Genomic DNA, 20,979 nt, shown 5'->3' with positions numbered 1-20,979 from the left:
CGAGCGGCAGCGTTCCGGGCGCCGATACGTTGGGAGCGGGTGAAGGCGCGGGGCTCGGAGAGGCAGGACACGCAGGCGGCGAAGTACTGGGGGCTCTTCGTGGGAGCCCTGCGAAGGTCAGGTCACAGGGCGCGGGGAGCGAGCGGAAGTGGAGCTCCTGGGCCCGCGAGGCTGCTCGGTCGGGGAGGGGGCGGAGGATGGCGGAGGTGAGGCTAGAGGGGGGCACGGGGAGGTGAGGGAGTGGCGGTTGCGGCCCGGGATAGGTGAGGGGCTGCCGGTTGGGGGGGGGCTGTTCTCCGGGGGCGGGGGCTGCTGCTGCTGCGCCCTGGGGGCTGGGCGGGGGCTGCTCGGGGCGGCTGCCGGGCTCGTCCCGCTCGCTCTGAGGCCACTGGTGCCTGCCCCGCCACGTGCCGGGAGGGCGGCGGTGTCTGCATTGGCGGAGGGGCGGCCGCGATTCCGTCCGCGGCGGAGGTGCCTGTCCCGGGCCAGGCTGGGGGGAAAGGGGCCGTTCGGCGCCCTGGTCTCGGGGCTGCCGCGGGTCAGAGCCGGGAGTGGGAGGCTCGAGGCGACTGGACCGTTGGCGGCGGGGGGCGCCTTGCCGCGGTCAGGGCGCGCGGGACAGAGGCGGTCGCTGTTGGGCCGTGTCCCCAGCCCGCTCGCTCGCTCGCTGCGAGTTGGGACGCGGCGCGGTTGGGAGGGAGCAGCCGTTAGCTTGTGGCGGTTGGTAATTTCTAACGCTGGGCGTCAAGGAGCTCAGCAGGACCTCGTGGCGCAACGGTAGCGCGTCTGACTCCAGATCAGAAGGCTGCGTGTTCGAATCACGTCGGGGTCAACTAGCGTTTTTTGGTTCTTTTCATTCCTTCTTTACTTCTGGTTCTTTAGCCTCCTACTCTGCATAACGCCCGCCGCCTCCCAGTCCTCCGCCCTGATCCGGTCCCTGGCATTACTGGTGCTCTGGGTGGGGACACAGCTACAAAACGGGGAATGTCCCAGAGCAGGAGACCCAGCTCTCAGCATTTCTGTGACAAGATACCAGGGGAGAAGGATTTTATGTAGTCAATACAACAAAACCTGAAGACCCCCATTTCCTTTCCCCTGCCTCACATCGTGGCGTTAGCATCTCGCATTCACGCAGTTCCCTGCTGGGGCACCCAAGGGCGCATTAGTGAGGAGTGAACAGTTCAGAGAAGATTTGAGAGTGAGGAAGAGGTTACTCACCGTGTGCAGTAGCTGCGGTTCCTTGAGAAGTGTGTCCCTGTGGGTGCTGGGTGCTCCACTCTACGTGTCTTTGCATCTACCGATCTGAGGCGCACGGATACACCTGCAGTGGAGCACCCATAGAGACACTACTCAAAGAAGAAGAAAAGTTTAGTCACCTTGCGCACTAACGATGGTTTTTCGAGATGTGTCCCCCTTTGAGTGCTCCATTGTAGGTGTAGCCACATCCCTGGCCCTCACATTGGGGATGCAAAGACACCTAGAGTGCAGCACCCATAGGGACACTAGCTGAAGAAGAATCAATATTTCCCGGTAAAGCTACATTTTCCGGAGAAGGGCTGTTTTGGCAGGCCACATCTCAGCCACCACTTTAGCATGGTTTGGTTTGGTTAGCTGGCTTTGTCCATTAAAATTATGAATGGTACCTGAATACTGCTAACTGCAAAAATAATAACTTTGAGGCACTGATGTTGTAAACTTATAAAGCAAAGACATACTCCTTGGGCGTCCAAGCCTGGAGAACTATCCAGCCACACCAGTATCTTAAAGGTTTTGCCTGACAATAAATAAAAATTGTTCTGACCAAATCGTGATGCCTTGCAGTTATTATACTGCAGAATATACTCATCCATGAGTAAGGCTATGATTTAGTCCCGGGTATTTTTAGTAAAAGTCATGGACAGGTCATGGGCAATAAACAAAAATTCATGGCCTGTGACCTCTCCATGACTTATACCCCTGATTAAATCTTCAGCGAGGGGGCCACTACGGGGGGGAGGTGGGGTATGTCTGGGGAGGCCACTACTGCGGGGAGCCAGGGGCAGCGGCACCAACTGCCGGGGACCTCTGAGCAGCGGCTGCTCCAGCCGCCCTGGGACCACTGCTGGGGGCCACCAACAGCGGCTGCTGCCAAGGGTCGTCAACAGCAGCTTCTCCAGCCACCCTGGGACTGCTGCCGGGGGCCACCAACAGCAGCTGCTCTTCCCCCCCCAGGACCACTACTCAGGCAGTCCCTGGGGCCGGCCATACTGGTCGCTGCTCGGGCAGTCCCCAGGGCCACCCGAGCAGTGGCTGGTGCATTTGGCCCCAAGCCCACTCCAGCAGCGGCTGGTACAGCTGGCTGCGGGGACGCCCAAGTGACTGGCTGTGGAGCTACTTTAGCAGCAGCTGGTGTGGCTGAACCCAGGGCCACCTGAACAGCTGGGGTCAGCCAAACTGGCCACCACAGAAGTCACAGAGGTTGCGGAAAGTCACGGAATCCATGACCTCCATGACAAACATGAAGCCCTATCCGTGAGCCCCAAAATAAATTGTGTTGGGTGTAGAGTATCTGTGAGTCAACATTCTGATTTTACATTATTTGTATAGTTTTTACTTTTTATCCAGATGGAAGAAAACATTCCTGAGACTGATTATTATGTGAAAATAAAATAAAATGTACATACGTGATTGAGTCATTTAAATTCCTGGAGTTAAATGATTTAAATTCCTGTGTTGTCTCTTTATACGTTTAGTATGAAAATAGAATCCTACAGCCAAACATTGCAAGTTGATTGACCACTTTTCACTTATCAGTACTTTAAAACATATCTAACATCAGACAGTCTGATACTAGTTAATTCATAACAGTATTGTCTTTCAGGTTTTATGCATCAGATTGGCCAAATCAGCATTTGTTTTCTAAATCAATTAGAATGGAAGAGATATAGGCCCTGATTTAGCAAAGCATTTCAGTGCATGGTTATTTAAGCATTTAGTCACATGCTTAACCAAGCACATGAGTTCATCACTATTTAGCTTCAATGGAATTACTTGTGCTTAAGGAAAAGTGCTTAGCGGACTCAGGGCCACAGTGAATGATTATTGCTGCACTAACATAATAGTAAAGATCACATCAGATAAAATTGTTATTATTTATTTATTTATTTAGAGTGTGTATGAAAGTATTTTTTAAAAACATATTTTAAAGACTTGGTCCTTGTGCCAAAGATCTTACTATTTAAATTAGATAAATATTATATAACGACAGCAGTAGGCACACATTAAAGTGAGAAGATATTCTCAAGAAAGAGCTAGCAGGGTAGGTAAAAAACGTGATTTTTTTTTCAATTTGTAAAGAAGAATTTGTTTGTAAGAAGAGAGGCAAGGAGCTTGGCACACAGGAAGCAGGAGGCTGTTTCAACTACAGAAAGTGGCATAAAAGAAGATGGGAAGCAAAGAAAAGAAAGGGAGTTTTAAGGGCTGGGGCTGGGGGTGGGGTAAATGAGAGCAAATATGTAGGAAGGGATATAAGGAAGCAAATATGTAGAAATATGTATGTTGTAAAGAGTCTTGAATATTGTCATAAATATAAAGGGAAGGGTAACCACCTTTCTGTATACAGTGCTATAAAATCCCTCCTGGCCAGAGGCAAAGTCCTTTTACCTGTAAAGGGTTAAGAAGCTCAGGTAACCTGGCTGGCACCTGACCCAAAATGACCTATGAGGGGACAAGATAATTTCAAATCTGGAGGGGCAGGGAAAAGCTTTTGTCTGTCTGTGTGATACCTTTGCCAGGAACAGATCAAGGATGCAAGCCCTCCAATTCCTGTAAAGCTAGTAAGTAATCCAGCTAGAAAGTGCGTTAGGTTTGCTTTGTTTTGGCTTGTGAAATTCGCTGTGCTGGAGGAAATGTGTATTCCTCTTTTTGTGTCTTTTTGTAACTTAAGGTTTTGCCTAGAGGGATTCTCTGTGTTTTGAATCTGACTGCCTGTAAGATTATCTTCCATTCTGACCTTACAGAGTTGTTCTCTTATCTTTTTTTTGTTCTTCTAATAAAGTTCTGGTTTTTAAGAATCTGACTGGGTTTTTTGGGTCTTAAAAATCCAAGGCTGGTCTGTGCTCATCTTGTTTATTCTCAAGCCTCCCCAGGAAAGGGGGTATAAGGGCTTGGGGGGGATATTTTGGGGAAATACGAACTCCAAATGGTCCTTTCCCTGATTGTTTGTTAAATCACTTAGTGGTGGCAGTGTTTATTTAATCCAAGGGCAAAGACTTTGTGCCTTGGGGAAGTTTTAATCTAAGTTGGTAGAAATAAGCTTAGGGGGTCTTTCATGCAGGTCCCCACATCTGTACCCTAGAGTTCAGAGTGGGGAAAGAACCCTGACAAAGATGAACAAAAGAAGATTGAATTTGGAGTGAAAGGAGAAAGTCAACAAAGGCATTTCAGGCATTGATAACGTTAGAGGGGTGTGACAGGCAGATGATTTCAAAGCAGCCTTTGGATGGATTGGAGTGGGAGATACCAAAGGCAAGAAGTCCATGGAGGAGAAAGTTACAGTAGCCAAGGCCACATCTACACTACCCACCGGATCGGCGGGTAGTGATCGATCTATTGGAGATCGATTTATCGTGTCTAGTGTAGACGCGATAAAACAATCCCCAAACACTCTGCCGTTGACTCCGGAACTCCACCACGGTGAGAGGCGGAAGTGGAGTTGATGGGGGAGTGGCGGCCATTGATCCCGTGCCGCGACGACGCAAAGTAAGTGATTCTAAGTCGATCTAAGATATGTTGACTTCAGGTATGCTATTCTCGTAGCTGAAGTTGCGTATCTTAGATCGATTCCCCCCCCCCCCCCCCCCAGTGTAGACCAGGCCCAAGACATGAGATGATCAAGACAAGAACTAAGATTTTAGCAACTGGGATAGAAAGGATAACATTTAATGAAGTTATAAAGGAGGAAATTACAAGATTTGGTGATAGCCTGGATGTTGAGGAAGGAGAAAGAGGTGTCAAAGATAAGAATAAGGTTTCAGGCTTAGGTACAGAGAAAATTGTTTGGTATCATTCAAACAATGACAGAAAAGAATGAGATAAGAGGTTTGGATGAGTTTTAGATCTACATCAGTCAGGTGGTATCACAGAAATTAAGTTACTGAAATTAGCAATGTTCTGTGTGTCTTGCTTTGAAAATAATTGTCTCTTCTTCTCCTAAACACTAAAGACCTGGAAATCTACTCCAGAAACATAAGGAGGAAAATCAAATCAGGTGCATATTCTGCTAGAAGCTTCCCATCAACTCCAGTCCTGAGAAAGTCCTTCTGTTTCATCTTCCAAGCATGTTGTCTCTGTCAGTGAAAAGGAGATAGATATAGGGAACAGCCAAATTGGCATGTATCTCTCTAACACCCTCCTGATAGTTTAGTATGAGTGCTGCTGCAAGCATTATTATCTTCTGCTAGGTGCCCTCCATTACATATACTGGGGCGTCATTCACTGGCTATTACAGAGGTGATATTTTCAGGGGGTTGCAAGTTTTTCAAAGAGATTGACGTTTTAACAACACAGCATTATATTATGTCATTGGCGTGGGTTGTTCCATATGAGTTTATACTTCTCATTGTGATACAAGAAAATTTGGGGAGTGGCCTGTTTACAGCTGATTGTTGGCAAAGGCAGTATAATTTAAAAAATGTGATTGTATTTTTGATAATTGTAAGTGCATTCCCCCAGAGGCATGGACAATTGGCGCACTTCTTAAATCTGAAAAAAATAAATAAAATAGATGAAATCTACCTAAATCTGTCAACCAATTTGTCTACTTTCTTCATACCAGTGAGCCCCTTCTTTACAAAGTCAGACTTTTGACTTTCCCTAGGCTTCTAAGCTTTTGTCTGTACTAGACTAATAGTCATGGAAAGTCTATCCAGCTTTGTGTTCCCTTTAACAATACAATAGATCCTCTCTCCAAAAGAACCATGTCTAAAAAGCTATCTGTCTATATCTCACACTGCCGTACCTAGGATTGCCAGGTGTCCAGTTTTCGACCAGAACGCCCAGTCGAAAAGGGACCCTGGCGGCTCCAGTCAGCATTGCTTACCAGGCTGTTAGAAGTGCTCCAAGCGCCGGCTCTGCAGCTCCCATTGGCTGGGAACTGCGGGCAATGGGAGCTGCAGGCGCGGCGCCTGCGGATGGGGCAATGCACAGAGCTGCCTGGCCACGCTTCTGCATAGGAGCTGGAGCGGAGACATGCTGCTGCTTCTGGGAGCTGCCTGAGATAAGAACCACCCTGCACCCCTGCCCTCTGCCCCACCCTCTGAACCTCTTGATCCCATGCAGGAGCCCCCTCCTGCACACCAAATCCCTAATCCTTGGCCCCACACCAGAGCCTGCACCCCCAGCCAGAGCCCTCATCTCCCCCCGCACATCCAACCCCCTGCCCCATCCTGGAACCCCCTCCCGCACCCTGAATCCCTCATTTCTGGCCCTACCCTGAAACCCACATCCCCAGCCCAGAGCCCATACCCCCTCCCACACCACAACCCCCTGCCTCAGCCCAGAGTCCCCTCCCATATTTCAAACCCCTCTGCTCCACCCCCCCAGCCCAGAACCCCCTCCTGCACCCCAAACCTCTCATCCCTGGCCCAACCCCAGAGCCTGCATCCCCAGCCCTCACCCGCATCCCAACCCCCTGCCTCAGCCCAGAGCCCCCTCCCGCACCCTGAACTCATTTCTGGCCCCACCCTGAAGCCCTCACCCCCAGCCGGAGTCCTCACTCCCTCCTGCACCCTAACCCCCTGCCCCAGTCCAGTGAAAAGGAGTGAGTGAGTGAGTGATGATGTGGGGCGGGGGGGAGGAAGGGGTGGAGTGAGCAGGGGCAGGGCCTCGGAGAAGGGGTGGGGCGGAGCCTTGGAAATGAGCAGGGCAGGGCAAGGGTGTTCAGTTTTGTGTGAGTAGAAAGTTGGCAACCCTAGCTGTACCTTGCCAGGCCTGCAACTTCATGGCCATGTCAAGGCACATTCAGTCCAAGGGATTTGTACTTCTGCAGCTAACGTGCAGCCAGTTGACATCTGGAGGGCCTACTCTCCTTCAAAAGGTTATGACAAACTCACACTGAAGTGGGAGAATGGGGCCCCAGGAGATTTATTAGGTGGCCGCACAGAACTCTTTTGAAAACATTTACAAAGGATTACTGCTTGGACTCAGCCCCATGGCAAAAATCAAGGTTGGCCCATTGGCATTAGCTTTTACCAAGAATGGAGACATCCCACAGCATATGTTGTATCTTTGAAGAAGAGATAATTGTGTGCCTGTAATTGTTGTTCTCTGAAGATATACTGCCATTTAGAACAAAGCCCTTACGCTCACCTCTTTTGAGGTTGGGGTCTATAATTCTGTTACTCTTCCCCAAATTTCATAACATTAAAACTCTTGTTTATATAGGAACTATTGCTTGGGAACACGTATGGTGGCTATATCCCCCTGCTGTAGCTAACAGCTTTGGAACATTAAACTAAGGAAGTTTCTGTCTGCTCTTGTGCTGGGAACACACACTTGAATGGTGATCCAGTAGTGTTTCTCAACCTTTTTGATATCAGGGACCGGCTTGTTGCCTTCCTAAACTGTTTCAGGGAAATCTCAGGGACCAGCACTAGTCTACAGACCAGTTGTTGAGAAACACGGAAATTCTAGTACACGTGTAACATCTTCACAAAACAACAATTATAATCTTTTTTATAAAATGGTATATGGGATGAATTTGCAAACATTTATGAAAGTGAGAGATGACTAGGACTAGTTGAAGGTTGGCATAGTGTGAGCAAGTCCTCTGAACTAACTGATACTAGTCCATAGCTTCTCTGGAACGGAGACTGCATGTTGTGCCAGACTACAAGGTAGACAAATATCCCCTAGGAACTAAGGTGAAACCACAAAGCACATGTCACTTGTGACCAGATCCAAACGTGTGTCCTAAGAATGGAGGTGTTAATGTATTGTAGCTATCAACCTGAAAAACTTATTGTATACATTTTTGTTGTTATATTAATATGGAGACAAATATTTCTGTAAGCTGGAAAAAAATCTAATAAATGACCCCTTAAGCTTACAATAGTAGTTTTATAGATGGTGACTAGAATTTCTGAGTTATTGTTTGTATATTATCAAGTTTAAACTCACATCTGGAAATGATTCAGCATGGAAAACTGTAAAGTAACCATTTTTTACATCATTTCTAACCGTCAGTTCACTCAAAGTAGGAACTGATACTTCTATTTTCAGTTTTCATTCACTTGGGGCTGTGTCTGTCAAAATGCCAGTAGCAAAAAAAGTTTAAAATATTAATACAATTCAGTTGTGATTTTTTTTTCATACGAGTAGATGACCATTTGAGAATTTTTATGCTTGAATAAAACAGATTAGGCAAATTCAGCCATGGAGTAACTCTGTTTTAATTAATGGAGTTACACCACAGATGAATTTGGCCCACGATAGTGAGATATGTTTCTTTCATATTACTTTGCAAACTCAATTTCAAGTGTATTAAAAAATGAACCTTCTGATGAGAAAACTAGAATTATGTACAAGCAATTTTTTCATTTTTCCTCTTTCATTCACTCAGGAACATGGAAAAGCAATGTGATTTAACTAAGTATAATTACAGTGTACAATTATGATTAGGCAACTGTTTCTCTTATTTCCATCTTCTGTTGCATACTTGGTAAATATCTTTATTTTCTTTGCCAAACCTTGTCATGGATTAAATTAAAATTCAATTTATGTTTTTTAAAGTTGTGTTTTAGATAAAGGGATTTCCATTTTAATGTCTAAATCTTATAAATCAAGGTGGGTTATTTTAAATCACATTCTTAACATTTAAATTTAAATGCTTTTAACAGGGAGCTTCAAATTTAAATGTTAATGGTGGGTGAGTCTAATCTTTTATTGGACCAACTTCTGTTGGTGAGACAGACAAGCTTTCTGTCTTATACAGAGCTCTTCTGCATTTATTGTTATCTTTACTTTGCACTTAGAGTTAAATATGAAAAAATACCTTTAAAATTTCAACATCCAAAAATCTCCATTGGAAATGCATTATGAATCATCTTTTAATACACAAACTTAGAAAGTAAAAATCTTACATTTCAATGCAACATGAAATGTACTTTTTGTTTTTATTTACAATGCTATAGAACAAGGGTCATCAATAAAGCAGAGGAATCTCCCACTAAACTCAAGATTTGAGATTATTTAAAAGCTAGTCAGCCTTGGCCCATTCACATCAAAGAAAAGTCTTTGACTGGAAATCTCTTCTCACATTCTGGAAAGCTGAGGAATTCTGGTAATTTGGAAGGGTCCTGTACAGAAAGTATTTTTGGCTTCTGCTTTCAACATTTTTCACATTTTTAGGCAGGCTTACAGTAACTTTTCAGCAGTTGAAAATGGACACAATCTCACACTTGTATCTCTCTCTTCTCTTTTCCTCTTCTTACTAGCATATGTCTTGACAATAGGTAAAATACAACTACCTGTCTCTCAGGTAGGGACAGTGGAGAATGTGATTATTACTGATTCAACCCTTGAGAAGCAGAACTCACTGGTAGATACAAATTTAGCCTTAATTTCAAATAAAGTAATGCTTTACAAAAGGTGTCACCAGCCAATAGCTTTGCATTCAATACAGGGGTCCCTTTGGACTGGCTTGTAGTGACTTGGTACATTTTTCTAGTACCGTCTGTTACTCCAGAATCTAAGTTCTCATTTAAAAAAAAATAAGGGCCAGGTCCTCAGGTGGACCTGACCTTTAATCCCAGAAGTAGCCACAGGCCTACAAGGCCTCCAGTATAAATTATAATAGAGGCTAGAGATTCTGGACATATCACCTACTAGTCTTTCCCTATCTCTGGCATGCCTCTAAACACCCATTGCGGAACGCAATGCCATCCACAGCCTCAGAAACAACTCTGACATCATAATCAAAAAGGCTGACAAAGGAGGTGCTGTTGTCATCATGAATAGGTCGGAATATGAACAAGAGGCTGCTCGGCAGCTCTCCAACACGAGTTTCTACAAGCCATTACCCTATGATCCCACTGAGAGTTACCAAAAGCAACTACAGCATTTGCTCAAGAAACTTCCTGAAAAAGCACAAGATCAAATCCGCACAGACACACCCCTGGAACCCCGACCTGGGATATTCTATCTACTACCCAAGATCCATAAACCTGGAAATCCTGGGCGCCCCATCATCTCAGGCATTGGCACCCTGACAGCAGGATTGTCTGGCTATGTAGACTCCCTCCTCAGGCCCTACGCTACCAGCACTCCCAGCTACCTTCGAGACACCACTGACTTCCTGAGGAAACTTCAATCCATCGGTGATCTTCCTGATAACACCATCCTGGCTACTATGGATGTAGAAGCCCTCTACACCAACATTCCACACAAAGATGGACTACAAGCCGTCAAGAACACTATCCCCGATAATGTCATGGCTAACCTGGTGGCTGAACTTTGTGACTTTGTCCTTACCCATAACTATTTCACATTTGGGGACAATGTATACCTTCAGATCAGCGGCACTGCTATGGGTACCCGCATGGCCCCACAGTATGCCAACATTTTTATGGCTGATTTAGAACAACGCTTCCTCAGCTCTCGTCCCCTAAAGCCCCTACTCTACTTGCGCTATATTGATGACATCTTCATCATCTGGACCCATGGAAAAGAAGCCCTTGAGGAATTCCACCATGATTTCAACCATTTCCATCCCACCACCAACCTCAGCCTGGTCCAGTCCACACAAGAGATCCACTTCCTGGACACTACAGTGCTAATAAACAATGGCCACATAAACACCACCCTATACCGTAAACCTACTGACCGCTATTCCTACCTGCATGCCTCCAGCTTTCACCCTGACCACACCACACGATCCATCGTCTACAGCCAAGCTCTGCGATACAACCGCATTTGCTCCAACCCCTCAGACAGAGACAAACACCTACAAGATCTCTGTCAAGCTTTCTTACAACTACAATACCCACCTGCAGAAGTAAAGAAACAGATTGATAGAGCCAGAAGAGTTCCCAGAAGTTACCTACTACAGGACAGGCCTAACAAAGAAAATAACAGAACGCCACTAGCCGTCACCTTCAGCCCCCAACTAAAACCCCTCCAACGCATTATTAAGGATCTACAACCTATCCTAAAGGATGACCCAACACTCTCACAAGTCTTGGGAGACAGGCCAGTCCTTGCCTACAGACAGCCCCGCAACCTGAAGCAAATACTCACCAACAACCACATACCACACAACAGAACCACTAACCCAGGAACTTATCCTTGCAACAAAGCCCGTTGCCAATTGTGCCCACATATCTATTCAGGGGACACCATCACAGGGCCTAATAACATCAGCCACACTATCAGAGGCTCGTTCACCTGCACATCCACCAATGTGATCTATGCCATCATGTGCCAGCAATGCCCCTCTGCCATGTACATTGGTCAAACTGGACAGTCTCTACGTAAAAGAATAAATGGACACAAATCAGATGTCAAGAATTATAACATTCATAAACCAGTCGGAGAACACTTCAATCTCTCTGGTCACGCAATCACAGACATGAAGGTCGCTATCTTAAAACAAAAAAACTTCAAATCCAGACTCCAGCGAGAAACTGCTGAATTGGAATTCATTTGCAAATTGGATACTATTAATTTAGGCTTAAATAGAGACTGGGAGTGGCTAAGTCATTATGCAACGTAGCCTGTTTCCTCTTGTTTTTTCCTACCCCCCCCCCCCCAGATGTTCTGGTTTAACTTGGATTTAAACCTGGAGAATGGTCAGTTTAGATGAGCTATTACCAGCAGGAGAGTGAGTTTGTGTGTGTATGGGGATGGGGGGGATGTGAGAAAACCTTGATCTATGCAGGAAATAGCCCGACTTGATTATGTAAAGAGTTGTCACTTTGGATGGGCTAGCACCAGCAGGAGAGTGAATTTGTGTGGGGGGGTGGAGGGTGAGAAAACCTGGATTTGTGCTGGAAATGGCCCACCTGTTGATCACTTTAGATAAGCTATTACCAGCAGGACAGTGGGGTGGGAGGAGGTATTGTTTCATGATTTCTGTGTGTATATAAAGTCTGCTGCAGTTTCCACGGTAAACATCTGATGAAGTGAGCTGTAGCTCACGAAAGCTCATGCTCAAATAAATTGGTTAGTCTCTAAGGTGCCACAAGTACTCCTTTTCTTTTTGCGAATACAGACTAACACGGCTGTTCCTCTGAAACCTGCCATTACACCTAGGAGATGTAGAACTGGCTATACCATCATCATGCAATCCAGGGATTCCCCTGTACAAAGTGCACCTCAGGGGCCAAGGATCTGGCCCTAAGGACTTGTCTACATGAGGAAGTTTTACTGGTATGCATTAGAATGTGATTTAAAGTTCTATAGTTATACCTGTATAACACCCCATGTGGACACTCTTATTGCAGTAGAAGAGTACCTTTTTCCAATTTAGCTTATGTTGCCTTCTGAGTAGTTTAAGCTAAACCAAAAAAGCCACTTTTATCCCAGAATAAAGGGCATGTCTACAGGCACTACAGTAGCACAGGAATTTTTCCTTTGAGATAGATAATCCACCTACCCGAGCAGCAGTACCTAGGTCAAGAGAGGAATTTTTCTATCAGTCTAAATGTGTCTACACCAGTGGTTAAATTGACTTAAATATGGCACTCAGGGGTCTGAATTTTTCACACCCCCGAGTGATGTATCTAGGTTGATCTAAATTTTAAGTGTAAACGTAAGCGTAGGGGACAATTTCCTGGCGCAAGTGCTAGAGGAGCCAACTAGGGGGGGCGCTTTTCTTGACCTGCTGCTCACAAACCGGGTAGAATTAGTGGGGGAAGCAAAAGTGGATGGGAATCTGGGAGGCAGTGACCATGAGTTGGTTGAGTTCAGGATCCTGACGCAGGGAAGAAAGGTAAGCAGCAGGATACGGACCCTGGACTTCAGGAAAGCAGACTTCGACTCCCTCAGGGAACGGATGGCCAGGAGCCCCTGGGGGACTAACTTGAAGGGGAAAGGAGTCCAGGAGAGCTGGCTGTATTTCAAGGAATCCCTGTTGAGGTTACAGGGACAAACCATCCCAATGAGTCGAAAGAATAGTAAATATGGCAGGCGACCAGCTTGGCTTAATGGTGAAATCCTAGCAGATCTTAAACATAAAAAAGAAGCTTACAAGAAGTGGAAGGTTGGACATATGACCAGGGAAGAGTATAAAAATATTGCTTGGGCATGTAGGAATGTTATCAGGAGGGCCAAATCGCACCTGGAGCTGCAGCTAGCCAGAGATGTTAAGAGTAACAAGAAGGGTTTCTTCAGGTATGTTGGCAACAAGAAGAAAGCCAAGGAATGTGTGGGCCCCTTATTGAATGAGGGAGGCAACCTAGTGACAGAGGATGTGGAAAAAGCTAATGTACTCAATGCTTTTTTTGCCTCTGTTTTCACTAACAAGGTCAGCTCCCAGACTGCTGCACTGGGCATCACAAAATGGGGAAGAGATGGCCAGCCCTCTGTGGAGATAGAGGTGGTTAGGGACTATTTAGAAAAGCTGGACGTGCACAAGTCCATGGGGCCGGACGAGTTGCATCCGAGAGTGCTGAAGGAATTGGCGGCTGTGATTGCAGAGCCATTGGCCATTATCTTTGAAAACTCGTGGCGAACCGGGGAAGTCCCGGATGACTGGAAAAAGGCTAATGTAGTGCCAATCTTTAAAAAAGGGAAGAAGGAGGATCCTGGGAACTACAGGCCAGTCAGCCTCACTTCAGTCCCTGGAAAAATCATGGAGCAGGTCCTCAAAGAATCAATCCTGAAGCACTTGCATGAGAGGAAAGTGATCAGGAACAGCCAGCATGGATTCACCAAGGGAAGGTCATGCCTGACTAATCTAATCTCCTTTTATGATGAGATTACTGGTTCTGTGGATGAAGGGAAAGCAGTGGATGTATTGTTTCTTGACTTTAGCAAAGCTTTTGACACGGTCTCCCACAGTATTCTTGTCAGCAAGTTAAGGAAGTATGGGCTGGATGAATGCACTACAAGGTGGGTAGAAAGCTGGCTAGATTGTCGGGCTCAACGGGTAGTGATCAATGGCTCCATATCTAGTTGGCAGCCGGTATCAAGTGGAGTACCCCAAGGGTCGGTCCTGGGGCCAGTTTTGTTCAATATCTTCATAAATGATCTGGAGGATGGTGTGGATTGCACTCTCAGCAAATTTGCGGATGATACTAAACTGGGAGGAGTGGTAGATACGCTGGAGGGGAGGGATAGGATACAGAAGGACCTAGACAAATTGGAGGATTGGGCCAAAAGAAATCTGATGAGGTTCAATAAGGATAAGTGCAGGGTCCTGCACTTGGGACGGAAGAACCCAATGCACAGCTACAGACTAGGGACCAAATGGCTAGACAGCAGTTCTGCGGAAAAGGACCTAGGGGTGACAGTGGACGAGAAGCTGGATATGAGTCAGCAGTGTGCCCTTGTTGCCAAGAAGGCCAATGGCATTTTGGGATGTATAAGTAGGGGCATAGCGAGCAGATCGAGGGATGTGATCGTTCCCCTCTATTCGACATTGGTGAGGCCTCATCTGGAGTACTGTGTCCAGTTTTGGGCCCCACACTTCAAGAAGGATGTGGATAAATTGGAGAGAGTCCAGCGAAGGGCAACAAAAATGATTAGGGGACTGGAACACATGAGTTATGAGGAGAGGCTGAGGGAGCTGGGATTGTTTAGCCTGCAGAAGAGAAGAATGAGGGGGGATTTGATAGCTGCTTTCAACTACCTGAAAGGGGGTTCCAAAGAGGATGGCTCTAGACTGTTCTCAATGGTAGCAGATGACAGAACGAGGAGTAATGGTCTCAAGTTGCAGTGGGGGAGGTTTAGATTGGATATTAGGAAAAACTTTTTCACTAAGAGGGTGGTGAAACACTGGAATGCGTTACCTAGGGAGGTGGTAGAATCTCCTTCCTTAGAGGTTTTTAAGGTCAGGCTTGACAAAGCCCTGGCTGGGATGATTTAACTGGGAATTGGTCCTGCTTTGAGCAGGGGGTTGGACTAGATGACCTTCTGGGGTCCCTTCCAACCCTGATATTCTATGATTCTACCAGGGATGAGTCCCTACATGGGGGAATTATACCAGTATAACTATAGTGGTTTAACCATACTGGTATAATTATAGTGTACTAGTCTACACTTAAAAGTTAGGCCAACATTGCAACATTATTCACTGGTGTGAAAAGTCTATGTTTCTTTTGACATAGTTACCATCATTTGGGGAGGTGGTGTTCCTACACCAATGGAAAAAAAACAATGGCCTTTCGGTTTAGGCTGCATCTATGCTACAGGGTAATGCCAGAGTAGCTACTGTCTCTGTAGCATAGATATACCCTGGAAAAAATCTTTTGTGCAGGCAATCCCTTAGCCTCTAGTTACTATGGTTGGGGAAATAACCTTCAAATTGTAAACTGAGCAAAAACCAATGCAGTGATGTCTACCAGAGTCTATGTCTACACTGCCACTGCAGTTCCCAAGTATGAACAGCAATGCACACCAAAGTGTTGCACTGTAACTCCCCTGTATGAATGCTGTGGGCGTGAACTGGACAGGTCCTAGTGCGCAATAATGTAGTGCTCTTCATCCACATGGAGGAGTTACAGTGCAGCACTGTGGTGTTCACTGCTGTTCACATCCCCATAGTCCAAACTGTGGAGCAGTGTAGACAAGACCTGAGTCTGCAGATTGTCTGTAATAATAGCCCTGAGAGGTGTGACGTTTGCCTATTGACCACAATACAGTGTTAACATTGAAGTATAACAATTACAAGTGTCAACATTTTTAACTATTTCACTGTTGGAGGAAGCACACACAAAAAAGAGAGGACCGATCATATTATGAAAATATGCACAGTCTAGTATGAGAAGCAGCTTAATCCTGCTTAGGGGCAGCAGGGGAAACTAAACTTGAGATCTTAAATACAGAAATCCTGTTATTGTCTGCATAGACTTTCAATAGTATCAATGGCACTTTTTGTAAGATTGGGGGTTTTCACTGATGGCTTTGATCAACATTTTGCAAAGATGATTCTCTCCTTGCAAGTTTTTAAGTGGTGTAACTCTGTTGACATCAGTTGAATTATTCCTGGTTTACACTAGTGTAAGACCAGAACTAGCTTTCCGACACAGCTTTTGTGCAGTATGCTCTGTTCTGCTGCCTTCTTATCTCAGAGTTAGATGTAAGTCAGTAGTGCTGTGTTTATGTATGCTTACAGTTTTTGAAGCACTTTTAGGTTGTTCTGGATGAAAGATACTATTTACATTTTGAATTATTAATTTTAAATTAGGGCAGGGATTCTCTTTTTCTTAAGCATTTCCAAGACACCCATTATGTGGTATTGAACCTGCATGAACCTTGGTTGAGGTTTAATAAAGCATATGGTATCTGATTTGTTTCATGCAAGCATGGAAATGGATGACAGTGGTCAACGTACCTTTGTTTTAGAAATACTTGCTTAAAGTGCTCTCAATAAGGAAAAACAGTCTCCATCCTCAATTCAAATTAATTCTCTTACAAACTGACCTGATAATATACTTAATTCTGTAATCCTACTTGCTCTGTGACACTCTTTCCTCAATAGATGTGAAATTATTAAGAATGAAGGCACACAATCATAGTTCATTAATGGTTATTTGCACTGCAAGGTAACTGAAGTTCCCAAGCTAGCGTCAGCACTGATCCACCACTGGCAGAAAATCTGTCCAGAGTGGAGGTGTGATGGTGTAAGAAGTATTCAAAACTCCTTCTGTAAAGGGAGCCCTTAGCTGCCCAGCCCAGCCCCCAAGTAGTTGTTGCTAGGTGGGGAGGAATCACGGACAGGGCAGTCTCTGATTCACAAGTCTATAAAGAGGTTTCCAAGTTTCAACTGCAATTTAAAACTAACTGCTCTCGGGAACCCCAGAGGAAAATTGGGGGTATAAACATTGCCTGTCACCCCTGGAATGAATCCACCAGGGTGCAGCAGCCCTCACTAGTTTTGGGAAGTGCAATTTTGGAAAAAACTGTAAAAAAAACTGATTTAAATTTTCAGCACGGGTGGCGGACATCATAAACCAGGGGAGGCTAAACCTCCCCTAATCCAGGTTGTGGCCTCACCCTGGCGCCCTACCCTCATTCCCTTGAAGCCAGTGAGATCTGAGATTATAAGAACATAAGAATGGCCATACTGGGTCAGACCAAAGGTCCATCCAGCCCAGTATCCTGTCTACCCACAGTGGCCAATGCCAGGTGCCCCAGAGGGAGTGAACCTAACAGGTAATGATCAAGTGATCTCTCTCCTGCCATCCATCTCCACCCTCTGACAGAGGCTACGGACACCATTCCTTACCCATGCTGGCTAATAGCCATTAATGGGCTTAACCTCCATTAATTGATCTAGTTCTCTTTTAAACTGGTATAGTCCTAGCCTTCACAACCTCCTCAGGCAAGGAGTTCCACAGGTTGACTGTGCACTGTGTGAAGAACTTCCTTTTATTTGTTTTAAACCTGCTGCCCATTAATTTCATCCAGCGGTCTGGAGCTCAGGGTTCACTGCCCCAAAGACCTTGCAATCTAAGGTCCCAATCCTGCAACCTGTTTCTCAAGGGCACGCTCCTGCGCTCGTGGGGAAATTGTGGTATCGGGACTCAAGTAATGGCCAATGTCCCTTTCAAACTCTGCAATATACTAGAAGGGATTTCTTTCTTTACTTTTTTATATACTATTCACAGCTTTTAATGGCAAGGGCAATGTCTTGGCTGGATTTTATTCTCTCCGCCCAATCAGTGCCCAGATCAAAGATGTTTCCTGAAGAGTCCAGGAGGGCCAGGCCCGCGTGCGAGAAGGCACTTCACACTGCCTCTGACAGTGACAGTTTTGACAAGCAAAGGACACGCATGGGACAAGCGGTGTTGTGTGGGTCTGATCGCGCCACTGGGGCTGGCTTCAGACGACCTGCCGCGGGACCACGCGACCAATGGGAGATTTCACGCCGGGTTCTAGGGAGCTCTTAAATGTCTCACCGAAACACACGGAGTAAAACCCTCTGTGCTCCCCTCCGAGAGAGCGACCACAGCAGAGTCGGGCACTTCCTCCCCAGCTAGGGGGTCTCGCCCCTGCCCCTCTCCAGCAGCAAAGACCTCGACCTCCTGTTCCTATGGGCGGGAGGCTCATGTGGTACCAATGAGGAACCTTTAGGCAGTGAGCAGCGGCGGCAGGACCTCGCTTTCTGCTCTCCTGAGGGAGGCGTCTGGATCATGGCACCTCCCCCCCGGGGGAGGGAGACGGCACAACGCCAGCGCCTCTCCCGCCTGAGCCGAATTTAAACTGCGTTACTACTCCTCGCGCAAAGCACTAATGCTGGTCGAACCCTTGCGCCGCTCCCTCCTCTAGCCCGCAGCCAATAGCAGCCCCACTTCGTGACTCGGCCGGCCAATCCAGACACGCTTTATTGGAGGTTGGGTGAAGCGCTCGCCGAGCGCGCTGCGAGTTGTTGGGTTCATTCCGCTGGGCAGGGGAGGCGATTCTCCACCCCCCCCCCGCTTTGTTGGTGCCTCTCCTGGGAGGGCGGCAGAGGCCGGCGATGCCCGAGTTCCTGGCGGACCCGTGGGTGCTGACCAAGGAGAAGCTGAAGAGCGAGCTCATCGCCAACAATGTGAGCCTGCCGGGCGGCGAGCAGCGCAAGGACGTGTATGTGCAGCTCTACCTGCAGCACCTCACCGCCCGCAACGCGCCCGCCGCGCTCGCCCAGCCCGACTTCTCCAGCGACGAGGAGAGGGAGCCCACCCCGCTCGGCGCCAGAAGCAGAGGAGGAGCCGCCCCCGGCCGGGTAGGAGACCGCCCCCTGCCGCTCGGGTGACCCCAGCGCTGCAGTACAAAGGGCTGTGGCGGCCCCTGACCGCCGCCCGCGCTCCCACCCCTCTGTCCGGCCCGCGCCTACAGACCCGCCCGCGGGGAGTTGGCCCGAGGCCGAGCGCCGCTTCCCGCTCTATCGGAGGTGCGGAGCGCGCCCTGGCGGCCCCGGCCTGTCTGCCGCGGCTTATCTCGGGTGAGGGGAGAGCTCGGTGCTTTCTCTTCCCCCAGAGTTCCTGGCGGCCCCCGCGTGGGGCAGCAGCGGCTCTCGGTGGCCGATACGAGCTCCTCGGCGCAGACCTCTTCCGCCGGGGGTCTTCACTCCGCTGGGGTCTCTGCCCCGTGAGGGGCTGGCAGGTGCAGCGCCCTGCGCCGGCAGCCAGGGACCTTCCCTGCCCGTGCTCGGGGAGAGGGGCGCTCTGCCGGGATTTCCTTTCCTAGCAACTTCAAACTAGGGTGTACTCTGTTGTGTCTGGGACAGCCCGCTTCGCCCTGAAGCTCGGGGGCTCGCTGAGTGTGGGTTGCCAGCGCAAGGAGTGCCTGCGGGACTAAGATGTTTGGCTAGGCTGGAAGATCGAGGTGTCTTGTTGATGCCGCTGTAAACTTTAGTAGTGAAGTTGCTGAACGGTAAATCATCTGATGGGTGCTTATTTATAATATGTAGAATAAAATAATATGGTAACCGCATCTTTCGTGTTTATAGCATGCCAGGTTCTTATGCTGTAACTCGAGCTGGCTAAAGAAGTTGTGTGTGTGAAGTATTTAAAAAGAAATGGAATTAAGTAAGTTACTAATGTTTAGACCAATTTGCCCATGACTTGAATACCCAGAAACTTAAACCTTCATCAAAGGAAGAGAGATTCAGGCTTCTATCCACAAGACTGCCTTTGTGATCTAAACAAACTTACAGCTCTCCTACAGAGTTTCAGTTGCATTGGAATAACTCAGACAAGTGTGAACGTTTCTGTTCACATTGGTGGATGGTTACTAAGTCTATTTTTTTTTCTTTTTGAAGGAAGAAATAGTTAATGATTCTAAGGAATGTTTTATGTGTGTTTGCACTTACCTGTATCTGAGTGGATATGCTATAGGGAAGTGCCTTGTTCAGTGCACTTGTTTGGGTAACAACCAACAAGCTAAGAAAGCTGGTTCATTCCCCTCCCCCCCCCCTCCCCCAAGCATGCGTGCAAGGAGAAAGTGGGGTGATGGATATGCAGGCCTTGCCTATACTGGGTAAACTTTATTTAAACGGTACTTGAGAGGAAATAATTTTGCTTGTAATCTAAAATACAGCCAAATACCATGGGGATGGGTCTCATATCAAAGACTTGTAATAAATAATCACTGCTAGGTTGAGTTTCATGAGTTGTAGTTCTTTTGATCTTTACAATCCAGGTGTCTAAAATCCTGTACCTTTTAAAGGTGACTTGTGAAAGGGGAAACAAGAGAGTGCTCGGAACAAATCTGTCCTTTTTTTTTTTTTTTTTTTAACACTAGAAATTCAGATGTAGTATAGTGAGTAACAACTGATGAAACTAGTACATCTTGGGTCAAGAAACTGAAAGAGGAAGGGATTTTTATGTCAGACTATTAAACTTACTTTTTGTTTGAACACTGAAGTCAAATGCCTGAGTAGAAGCCTAAAGGCTGTCTTTCTTTAGAGCTTAATGTTTTTTCTTTCAAGAAAATTTCCCGCAAAACCAGGGAAAGCCATCCTTGACATGCTTCATAATTCTGAGGCACCAAAAAAAACCCCAGGAGGAATATATTAAATGTAGACAGATTTTTGGACCTCTCTTGTCCATCATAAGGACACAAAAATGCAGTATAAACCCAATTTAAAAAAAATCCTTTGTGGGTGACCTTTTTAAAACATGGTTCTAAACTGAACACACGGATCCAATACTTTTCCTAAAAGACCAAAAAACCCCACCCTGCTGCCAAGACTACTGTGAAGAATATTATTACATGGGTTATGTGACAGTTGCAAGAACAATAAACCTCTAGTTTATTATGTGTCTGATGGTGAAGTCCTTTTCTCTAAAAATCACA

The 20,979-nt window shown here is 46.6% G+C and overlaps 1 protein-coding gene and 1 non-coding gene across 12 annotated transcripts in view; both read left to right on the top strand.

The window, feature by feature from the left end:
• The first annotated feature begins 760 nt into the window (after nucleotides 1-760).
• Nucleotides 761-832, top strand: TRNAW-CCA (transfer RNA tryptophan (anticodon CCA)). Its single transcript has one exon. It is a non-coding gene; the product is annotated as a tRNA-Trp (tRNA).
• A 17,679-nt stretch (nucleotides 833-18,511) lies between these two features.
• Nucleotides 18,512-20,979, top strand: part of TMPO (thymopoietin) — a 44,640-nt gene continuing 42,172 nt past the window's right edge. For 4 of the 11 annotated variants that reach the window (XM_073327467.2, XM_073327466.2, XM_073327465.2 and 1 more), the window contains exon 1: nucleotides 18,513-18,904. In XM_073327467.2, the coding sequence (XP_073183568.1) occupies nucleotides 18,659-18,904 (246 nt within the window). In that variant the 5' untranslated portion in view covers nucleotides 18,513-18,658. Of the gene's footprint in view, nucleotides 18,905-20,979 lie in introns of all 11 variants that reach the window. The other 7 variants (XM_073327462.2, XM_073327461.2, XM_073327471.2 and 4 more) reach the window with 3 other exon arrangements.

The sequence above is a fragment of the Lepidochelys kempii genome, chromosome 1, assembly GCF_965140285.1.
Source record: "Lepidochelys kempii isolate rLepKem1 chromosome 1, rLepKem1.hap1, whole genome shotgun sequence".
In the NCBI taxonomy this organism is placed as follows: domain Eukaryota; kingdom Metazoa; phylum Chordata; order Testudines; family Cheloniidae; genus Lepidochelys; species Lepidochelys kempii.
The sequence above is the reverse complement of the archived record's forward strand: the minus strand, read 5'-3'. Positions and strand labels throughout refer to the sequence as shown.